Source organism: Lipotes vexillifer, unplaced genomic scaffold (assembly GCF_000442215.2).
Source record: "Lipotes vexillifer unplaced genomic scaffold, Lipotes_vexillifer_v1.1 scaffold242, whole genome shotgun sequence".
Taxonomy (NCBI): domain Eukaryota; kingdom Metazoa; phylum Chordata; class Mammalia; order Artiodactyla; family Lipotidae; genus Lipotes; species Lipotes vexillifer.
This window is the reverse complement of record NW_006771376.1, coordinates 2378882-2389749: the sequence shown is the minus strand read 5'-3', so window position 1 is coordinate 2389749 and position 10868 is coordinate 2378882. Positions and strand designations below refer to the sequence as shown.

Here is a 10868-nt window from a genome sequence, read left to right as displayed (position 1 = left end):
CGCGCCTATGTGTCGTGCCGCGGGTTCCGTAGGCGACAGCGCGGCGCGGAACGGCGGGCACTCGGGGCCGGCGGGAGGCACCATGTCCCCGGGGAGCGGCGTGAAGAGCGAATACATGAAGCGCTACCAGGAGCCGCGCTGGGACGAGTACGGGCCGTGCTACCGCGCGCTGCTCCACTACCGCCTGGGCCGCCGGCTGCTGGAGCAGGCGCACGCGCCCTGGCTGTGGGACGACTGGGGCCCGGCCTGCGCCTCGGACGACTCGGCGTCGTCGGCGTCCTCGGGCGCCGGGGCCCCCGCGCCCCAGTGCGCCCCGGCCTCGCCGCCGCCGCCCGTGGAGCCAGCGGCGCGCGAGGAGCCGGAGCAGCGGGCGCGCGCGGCCCCGGAGGAGGAGCGGGGCGCGGAGGCCGCGGGGGACGCGGAGGCCAGGGACGCGGAGGCCGCGGAGAACTCGGCGCTGCCAGGTACCTGGCCGGGGAGGGCCCCGCTCGCGGGACTGGATTTGCTCTTGGGTCTCCTCTGAACCGCCCAGCTGTTTGTCGCAGCGCTCAGAGCAGGCGCTTCCTTCATTTTATTTAATCTAGGTATTTTGGGTAGGCGGAGAATGCGCCTCCCTTGACAAAATAATGAAGGTGGCTGCCCCGCCTCCGCCCTCCCATCCTTTATTCCGTAATGAGGTGGCTCTGGGTTGAGCCCAATGTGAATGCCTTTGACGTGTCCCTGGCGAAGTCCCCGGATCTTCATCCGCTGGCCGTGGTGGCCTCTGGACCACTGAACTCCCATCTGCTTATTTCTGAGCGCCCGTTTGTTTTTGAGAGGCGCCCAGCTTTCATCAGATTCTCGAAGGTGACCGCCAGAGGTTAGGAACCACTGAGCTCTGTCTTGTGAATGGGGCCGTTGTTTTCTGTGTTAACTCCCTGACCTCGCCGCGCTGTCCCTAAGGGATATTTTGCATTTGTTTACGCAGACTGTTGCGTAACTCCCGGCTGGTGGGAGATAATCCTTGTAAGTGCCTGGCTCCCTCCGCTTCTCGCCACCCCTCCTCCGGCTGCGCGCCTATGTGTCGTGCCGCGGGTTCCGTAGGCGACAGCGCGGCGCGGAACGGCGGGCACTCGGGGCCGGCGGGAGGCACCATGTCCCCGGGGAGCGGCGTGAAGAGCGAGTACATGAAGCGCTACCAGGAGCCGCGCTGGGACGAGTACGGGCCGTGCTACCGCGCGCTGCTCCACTACCGCCTGGGCCGCCGGCTGCTGGAGCAGGCGCACGCGCCCTGGCTGTGGGACGACTGGGGCCCGGCCTGCGCCTCGGACGACTCGGCGTCGTCGGCGTCCTCGGGCGCCGGGGCCCCCGCGCCCCAGTGCGCCCCGGCCTCGCCGCCGCCGCCCGTGGAGCCAGCGGCGCGCGAGGAGCCGGAGCAGCGGGCGCGCGCGGCCCCGGAGGAGGAGCGGGGCGCGGAGGCCGCGGGGGACGCGGAGGCCAGGGACGCGGAGGCCGCGGAGAACTCGGCGCTGCCAGGTACCTGGCCGGGGAGGGCCCCGCTCGCGGGACTGGATTTGCTCTTGGGTCTCCTCTGAACCGCCCAGCTGTTTGTCGCAGCGCTCAGAGCAGGCGCTTCCTTCATTTTATTTAATCTAGGTATTTTGGGTAGGCGGAGAATGCGCCTCCCTTGACAAAATAATGAAGGTGGCTGCCCCGCCTCCGCCCTCCCATCCTTTATTCCGTAATGAGGTGGCTCTGGGTTGAGCCCAATGTGAATGCCTTTGACGTGTCCCTGGCGAAGTCCCCGGATCTTCATCCGCTGGCCGTGGTGGCCTCTGGACCACTGAACTCCCATCTGCTTATTTCTGAGCGCCCGTTTGTTTTTGAGAGGCGCCCAGCTTTCATCAGATTCTCGAAGGTGACCGCCAGAGGTTAGGAACCACTGAGCTCTGTCTTGTGAATGGGGCCGTTGTTTTCTGTGTTAACTCCCTGACCTCGCCGCGCTGTCCCTAAGGGATATTTTGCATTTGTTTACGCAGACTGTTGCGTAACTCCCGGCTGGTGGGAGATAATCCTTGTAAGTGCCTGGCTCCCTCCGCTTCTCGCCACCCCTCCTCCGGCTGCTGCTGTGAGCGGGAGGAGAGGCAGCTGGAAAATGGCTCTTGGGGGCGGTGCATCTGCAGTTGATGCCGGGGCCCCGCGCCTTCTCTCCTGCCCGGAGGAGCGCAGAGCTGGGGGGACTCTCGGCGTGTGAGGTGGGCTGGCTGGTCACTGGTGCTAGGGGCCAAGTTGAATGGATGCCCCAGATACAGCCTGGAGGAACCCCCGGTTTCTTCCTGATACTCTAATGTGGGCCAGGCACCACCCGGCTTCGCTCAGTTTTAAAGAGGCTCCGGTGAGCAAAATAACTAAAAGGTAGTGAGAGCTTGTCATGCATCCAGTCACTGATCTTAGAATGTGTATTTTCTCATTCAACGTTCAAAACAATTCTAAGAGATGAGACCACAGCTTTTATTTCAGTTTTATAGATGAAACTCAGGATAAATGATCAGTGATTTTATTTTTGTTTGCCAAATTGCAAGTGGAACTCAGTCAGACTCTCATCCTAGCTTCTCTGTGAGATGCTGAGCAGGAGAGGAAATTGAGTCTTGTTATACTGTTTTCAGCTACTCTCAGTTCATCATTGGTGGCAGAGCTGCCTCTCCATCCTCAGGTTACTTGTGAATTCCCACCCATTCCTAACCTTTGCTAGAAGTTCGCATAACAGAAGGTGGAGACGGTAAGGGGGCACTGATCTACCAGCTCAGTTATGAGATGTACTTTATCAGACTGAATGGGCTTTTCTCTCCCCACCTCTCCCCCTTCATTGTTTGCAAAAGAGCTGTCAGTTATTTCCATGCGTATATAAATGCAGTTTTTAGACAGCACTGTAGTATGGATGGGGTCTGTGTTTGCAAGAGTTCGTGATTATTTTGATTTCCTTAGAGACACTAAATCCTCCCAGTGGCTAAGGTAGTTACTTTTTCTCTGCTAATATTTCTGGTTTAGGCATCCAGGAGAAGAAAGGATGTTTCTGCTTTCAGGACTCCCAATCCCAGGATCTTTTGGTTTGCTCATGCCTGTCACAGCCCCTGTCTATCCCTGTGAATGGCAGGATTGAAAGTCCTTGTTTTTAAGTGGACAGTCTTTCTGGAATGATGAGCACGCTTTTGAGTTTCTATAAAACGTAAGCGCTTAGCCCTTGTCTTTACTGAAGCCATGTGTACGCACAGAATCGTGTAGCTCTATATGGCTGAGTACTGCTACAGCAGCTCCCCTCCCCAACTGCCTTGTTCCCTAGGCGGCCACTTCCCACTCCTCTGGTTTGCCTTGATGTGTATTTCTGTTTCTCCAGGTAACATGGCTTTTATTGATACTTCTTGATCTTTTTCAGTTTTTAGCACCATCTATTGGCTTTAATTCTTTTTAGTGATCTCCTAACCCATACACATGGCCTATCCCCACTCTCTCAGTACTGTCATCATAGAGTTTGTTAGATTCACAGTTAGTGCCTGTGGAAAGGTGGCTCACAGCTGCCCTATATTGTTTTTGCCGTGATTCCCCTTTCTTTCTTTTGCAACACCACGGACACATCAGGTTCACTGTCACCCTCCCCATCTTAAGACGTCCCTCCCAGGGCCTCTGACCTACTTTCATCTGGCCTGGTTGCATCTTGGGAAGGCCCTTGGCCACCGCCGCAGGGACTCCCTGGCTTCTCTCTTGGGTACGACCCTCTGTTGTGTGGCTCTCACATCGTCTTCTTTCTTGGTGTACCCTCTCCTGACAAAGATTATCTTCTATTACCTTCCTGAGAAAGGGTGTGTGAGAGGTTTAACTTTCTGAGACCTTGCATGTCAAAAGATTCTACCCTCACTATTTAGTAGTTTGTGGCTGGGCATGAAATTCTAGGTTAGAAGTAATTGTCTCTAAAAAATCTGGGGCTTCCCTGGTGGCGCAGTGGTTGGGAGTCTGCCTGCTGATGCAGGGGATGCGGGTTCGTGCCCCGGTCCGGGAGGATCCCACATGCCGTGGAGCGGCTGGGCCCGTGAGCCATGGCCGCTGAGCCTGTGCGTCCGGAGCCTGTGCTGCGCAACGGGAGAGGCCACAACAGTGAGAGGCCCGCGTACCGCAAAAAAATAAATAAATAAATAAATAAAAAATCTGGAGGCGTTGCTGCCCAGTGTTGGAACTTCTGATGTTGCCATTACAGTCCCGTGTCATTCTTTGTTGATAACACGTTCCCCGCCTCAGGGAAGCTTTTCCGGTCTTCTCTTTGTCCTCTGTGTTCTGAAAAGTTTCCCCGATCCAGGCCTGTTTTCCTCCAATGTGCTTTCATGGGTCCTTGCAGTCAAACTCATGTTCTGTAATTCTGGGAAGTTTTCTTGAATTGTTTTCTCATTTCTATTTTTTTTTTCTTTCTGTTCCTTTCTTTTTGAACTCCTTAGTTGGATGTCAGACTATACAAATGTATCCTATAATTTTCTACCCCGGCCCCCATTCCATCTGTCTTTTTCTTCTATTTTTCTGGGCAATATTCTCAACCTCATCTTCCAACTCTTCGATTACATTTTTCATTTGTGGGATCCTATTTATTTTTTAATGTAAGAGCTGTTGAATTGTTTTCTAGGTTTTCCTCCCTCCCTTCCTTCCCTCCCTCTCTTTATTCCTCTTTAAAAAAAAATAGTATTTTGTCCTTGATTCATGCACATAGTATCCTCTCTTGTCTTGCTGAGAATATCGCTAGGAGTTTTTTTGTCCACTTTCTTCTTGCGTGTTTCTTCAGCACAGTCTGTTTCCCCTCCGTCCCCCTGCATTTGTTTCTTTTGCTTGTAATCCTGCATTTCCTGTTAGAAGCTTTTCTCAAATGTCTAATGATCCTTGGCTTCTCGTTCTTATTTAAGAAATGGGTATAAGAAGCTGTCGGGACGTTCCCTGTGTGTAGGGGGCGTGGGTGGAGGTGCTCGTTCACTGCGAAGTCCCTTCTCTCCGTAGCAGCGTGCTTCAAAGAGGGTCTAGAACGTCTCCAATTCCTTTCTTCATATTCACATTTCTTTTAAAATTAAATTTTATTTTTTAACCAGTTATACGTATGCATAATTTTTAAAAAATAGGCTTAAAATGAAAAAATAATCCTGACCCATCCACCAGCCATGCCCCTAGCTCCCTAGGGGCCTCCTTCCAACTCTCTACCTTTCGTTTCAGCATTGTGGGCAACACTCTTTTCATTCAGACTAATGTTGGCTTTTTTAGTTTAAACATTATATGTTGACTTCCCGACAGTATATTTATGATGATTTAGCTCGAGATCTTAGCTTGGCCATCCCCACCCCTAGACACATACCAGCACCTACTTTGTCCCACAGTATTAACTATGTGACTGTTTCATTAAAGCACTATTCTGTGTTTGGATGATCACAGCTATGTAAATGTTATTTGCAGGTAATCCATGTAGTACATGCTGATTACATTTTCTTGGTTATTATTTATGTTTTTCCTGGAGTTAATCATTGCTTTACTTTTATGTTTGTTTGTTTGTTTTTGGTACTCCCGTCACTCATTCAGCCTGAAAGAGTCTGGTAGTACTGTAAAACTTGTCATATGCCAAGCACGTTAGGTGTTCTGTTCGTTTCATTATTTTCCTTGGAGACATTTTTGTGGAACCCTTTGTTCTCCTGTTTTAATTTAGACTTGATGCTGTCCAGACCTGACATAGCTGTCAAACCGAGGCTTCTCTTCACTGATTGCCTGCGTATTCCTTCTGCTCAACTCCTTTATGCGGCCCCATCTCACAAGCCTCAAGTCTCCCTTCCTTTTGGTGGAGAAACGTTGAAGGGGAGTAAGCATTTTGTCACCTTGCAGTCTGAAAATGCCTTTATCCAAGGGCTGGGCTGCCATTTTGGCAAGATAGAGACTTCCTAGGTTAGAAATTTCAGTATTTGAAGGCATTATTATGTTGAACCCTAGGTTTAGGTCTTACTGTTGAGAAGTACCATATGCTATTCTGATGCTTATTTTGTATATGTGACCTCTTTTCTTTCCTTCTTTTTTCTTTGTGGGCGGGGGGTAAGTTTTGGGACATTCTCTTCACCCTAAGTGCTCTGAAATTCTATGTGTATGTCATTTTTCATTCATTGGGCTGACAACTTGGTGGGCCTTTTTAATCTGGAAACATTTCTTTTAGTTCCGTGATGTTTTCTAGTACTGTTTAAAATAATTTCCTCCACTCTATTCAGTTTTTCTTTCTATAATTATTTTTAGTTGGATGGTGTACTTCCTGGATCAAACTGCTAACATTTTTATTTAAAAATTTTTTGATGTTGGAATTTTTGGTTCTGTTCTCCAGAACTCTTTAATTTTATCTTCCAAATTTCTTATAGAAATGTTAAATTCTACCATTCTAGTTTTTAATTTCAAAGAGATTACTTTTACCTTTTTGTCCCAAGTGTTCTTTAAAAAAATTTTTTTAAATAGCATCCTATTCTCTCTGGATTTCTTTTAACTCCCCCGCCCACCCCTCCCCAAAGCCATAAATATCCTTTGAGCGCTCTCTTATATTCCTAGCCTAGTCTTTTTTCTCTATATTTTGCTCTATTTCTTATTAAAGGATGTACTTGAATGCTTGCTCTTAGCCTGTCTGCCCACATTTAAGAGTGAGGCTTGAAGGGCTTTTTGGGAGCTGTGTACCTGGGGGAGCTTGTGACCATAATTGCAGGAGGACACCGCTGTTGCTCTGGGGGCTGCCAAGGTCAGTACCTGCCCGTTTCTCTAGTGTCAGCTTCTCAGTGCTCATCCAGCCTCCTGCCTGGGTGGGCACAAGCCTGGCTCTCAGCATCCCGGCAGCAGAGTTGGGGGAAGGGAGGAGGGATCCCGTTCTTCACCACGTCATCATGTTCTCAGGAAGGTGCCCCCTTCCTTCCGCTGTGCCTGGTGCCCTCCAGTCGTCCCTCTCCAGGCTGTAGGGTGCCTGCATTCTGGGGTGGGGGCAGGGCGGTCGCCTGGCCAGAGGAGCAGAGGAAGGACTGTTGAAGAGGATGCCTTGCTGCACCAGGGTTACCCTGGCAACTAGTGCTTCAGACTCCAGTTCTCTGTTATGGCTCATGGTTTCTGTGGCTTGGAATTGGGCCCCAGGCACAGGACGTGCCTTGTCTCTGCTGCGTCGGACTGCGGCTGACTGCTAGGATGCTCGCAGGTGACATCTTCAGGTGCCTGGCCCTCCTCGTCACATGCAGGCTGGCCTCCAAGGGCGAGCGTTCCTGAGAGAGAGCTGGGCACCTGCTGTATTGCCCTTTACGACTTATTGCCGGGAGCCACGTGGCACCTCTTTCACCCCATTCTCTGCTCATAAAAGTCTGCCCAGGTTCAAGGGGAAGCAGCATGGACCCTGGTTCTCAGCAGAGGCACATTCATATTACACTGTCAGAGGAACCCCGGGGCACTGACTGATGCCGGACCTTTGGGAAGGCAGTCTGCCGCACTAGCCTTCTGGGGAGTCTGGTGCCTCGGTGCCAATTCCTGCGGGGCTCCGCTGTCTCCTGGGCCCTTCTCCTGCAGGGAGTCAGCAGCATCCTGCTCTTCCTGTGAGTCACTTCTATCTCTTCATCACTTTCCATCTTCCAAAATTTGTCTGACGTCATCACCTCCTTGCTCTTTGTCCTGTGGGTTTATACCTTTTTTCCTTCACTTTAGTGGGGTTTTGGGAGGAAGGGACTATATGCATGTGTCGCCAGTGCACATTTAGCCTGCTGACCCCATTTGCTCTATTTTTACTTATTTTTCACTTTCTTTATTAGTCTTAAAGGTTTGTGAATTCTGTTAATTTTTTTCCTAAACTAATCCTTGGCTATGTCGGTTTTCTTTATTATATGTTTATTAATTCATGATCTTTTTTCCTTACTCTAATTTTTTAATGCTTACTTTTTTTTTAGTTTTTTAGTTTTTAACTTATTTGTTTTGGCTGCATTGGGTCTTTGTTGCTGTACGCAGGCTTTCTCTAGTGGCGAGCGGGGGCTACTCTTCGCTGTGGTGTGCGGGCTTCTCATTGTGGTGGCTTCTCTTGTGATGTGGCACGGGCTCTAGGCGCATGCGCTCAGCAGTTGTGGCTCGTGGGCTCCAGAGCGCAGGCTCAGTAGTTGTGGTGCGTGGGCTTAGTTGCTCCACAGCATGTGGGATCTTCCCAGACCAGGGCTCAAACCCATGTGCCCTGCATTGGCAGGCAGATTCTTAACCACTGTGCCGACCAGGGAAGCCCCTAATGCTTATTTTGATAACATTTTAAGATGAGTGCTTATCATTGACTTTTTTCCCCTGCCCCCCTTTATTTTTTTGATATATTGATTTAAGGCTATACATTCCATTCTGATTACTGCTTTAGCTGCATCATGCTTAATGAGGAAACTGTAGAGACATTTCTAATAGGAACAGGATTAAGAAAGAAATGCCCTCTATCACCATTATGTTTTTTTTTTAATTTTTAAAAATTGTGGTAGGGGCTTCCCTGGTGGCGCAGTGGTTGAGAGTCTGCCTGCCGATGCAGGGGATGCGGGTTCGTGCCCCGGTCCGGGAAGATCCCACGTGCCATGGACCGGCTGGGCCCGTGAGCCATGGCCGCTGAGCCTGTGCGTCCAGAGCATGTGCTCCGCAACAGGACAGGCCACAACAGTGAGAGGCCCGCGTACCGCAAAAAAAAAAAAAAATTGTGGTAAAATACACACAACACAGATTACCGTTTTAACCATTTTTAAGTGTATAGCTCAGTGGCATTGAGTACATTCACATTTTTGTGCAATTGTATGATTTGTTTTTGACCCATACATTATTTAGAAATGTTTTTAGGGGGAGGGATAAATTAGGAGCATGGTGTTAACAGATACAAACTACTATATATAAAACAGATAAGTGACAAGGATTTCCTGTATAGCACAGGGAACTATATTCAATACCTTGTAATAACCTGTAATGGAATACAATCTGGAAAAAAATGTGTGTGTATGTGTGTGTGTGTGTATATATATATATATCTGAATTACTTTGCTGTACACCTGAAACTAACACAATATTGTAAATCAACTACAATTAAAAAATTTTTTTTTAATTTCAAAACTGGAGATTTAAAAAAGTAATTTATTTTTGTTGTTGTATCTAGCTTAATTACATGATAGTCAGAGAATACATTCTATATGATTTCAATTTTGTAAATGTATTAAGATTTGCTTTATGACCTTGCTTGGATAAGTAGATTTCTGTAAATGTTCCACATGTGCTTGACAAAATAGTATATTCTGCAGTTGTTGGGTGCAGTGTTCTGTATATACCCATTGGGTCAGATGTGTTAATTCTGTTGTTCAAATAGTTTAAAAAGTCAATCTGTTCAGTCAGACTTTCTGTGATGAGGGGCGGGTTCTCTGTCTGCAGCATCCAGCGTGGCAGCCATGAGCCACACGTGGGAATCGAGCACTTGAACTCTGATTGGTGTAACTGAGGAGCTGAATATTTATTTTTACTTAATTTTAATTAATTTAAACATATTTAATAGCCACATGTGGTTAATGGCTTTTGTATTGCACAGCATAGTCCTAAATCAAGACTGAGCTTATTTTTCAGTTACTGAGAAAGGGGGTATTAGAATTTTTCACAGTAACTGGTGGTGACACTGTTTTGTCTGTCTGGAAATGTCTTTATTTAAAACTTTGAATAGGATTTTGAAACATATACGTGTATACACTTATCTTGTACCATGCAGTATTTCAAGAGTTTTTTTTGTTTTTGTTTTTTTTTTTTTTTTGCAATAAGCGGGCCTCTCACTGTTGTGGCCTCTCCCGTTGCGGAGCACAGGCTCCGGATGCGCAGGCTTAGCGGCCATGGCTCACGGGCCCAGCCACTCCGCGGCATGTGGGATCTTCCCAGACCTGGGCACGAACCCGTGTCCCCTGCATCGGCAGGCGGACACTCAAGCACTGTGCCACCAGGGAAGCCCTCAAGAGTTTTATAAATATTAATTGTATAGTTATAAGTTCCGTCTCTTCTGTGTTTCCCATCTTTTGTCTCCCGCTACAGATATCTTTGAGCTTGTTTTTTCTTTAAGTACAGAGCGTGAACACGGTTGTTTTATGGTCAGTGATCATCCCATTATCCCAAGTCTCTCACTGCTGCTGGGCCTTCCTTCCTGTCTTGTCTCTTGTGTGCCGGGTCATTGTCCCAGGACACTCATCGTTGTGTCTGGAATATTACCTGTAGGAATAATCTGAGGTCTGGGCTCTCTGGAGAGGATTTTAGTTTCTCGCGTTGGCTGCTTGTGGACCCTGCTGTTTTTAGTGTCAGCCCTTTTAGTGCTCCGTGGTGAGGAGAGTTGGTCCATTACCTGCATTGGGGTCTCCCCACTCTTCACTCTGCAGCGTGCTGTGACCTGCTTCCCCCACTCCCCCACCATGCTCCCCTGCATCCCCCGTGAGACAGCCTGGCTACCCAGTGCTGAGTCTTTCTTTAAAAAAAAAACCAAAAACTGAATACTTTATGTTTAATTGTGGTAAAACACACCTAACATAAAAGTTACCATCCTATTTTTTTGTTGTTGAGGTATAGTTGATTCACAATATTATATGTTTCAGGTGTACAACATAGTGATTCACAGTTTTAAAGGTTACGCTCCGTCTGTAATTGTTACAGAGTGTCGGCTGTATTCCCTGTGCCGTGCAGTACACCCTTGCAGCTATTCACTTTGTACGCAGTAGCTGGTGCGTCGTAAGCCCCTGCCCCTAGAATACCCGGTCTCTTTTCTTCTGCATCCTCCTGCCCTCTCTGTAGTGTTTGGCCCTGTTGACTGCTCTCTCCTTTTCCTTTTTTTTTTTTTTTTT

The 10868-nt window shown here is 48.6% G+C and overlaps 1 protein-coding gene and 1 pseudogene across 1 annotated transcript in view; both read left to right on the top strand.

The window, feature by feature from the left end:
• The first annotated feature begins 82 nt into the window (after nucleotides 1–82).
• LOC103081983 (centriole, cilia and spindle-associated protein pseudogene) lies at nucleotides 83–523 on the top strand (annotated as a pseudogene).
• A 610-nt stretch (nucleotides 524–1133) lies between these two features.
• Nucleotides 1134–10868, top strand: part of LOC103077947 (centriole, cilia and spindle-associated protein-like) — a 14705-nt gene continuing 4970 nt past the window's right edge. The window contains exon 1 of the mRNA XM_007446708.1: nucleotides 1134–1515. Within this exon, the coding sequence (XP_007446770.1) occupies nucleotides 1134–1515 (382 nt within the window). The remainder of the gene's footprint in view (nucleotides 1516–10868) is intronic.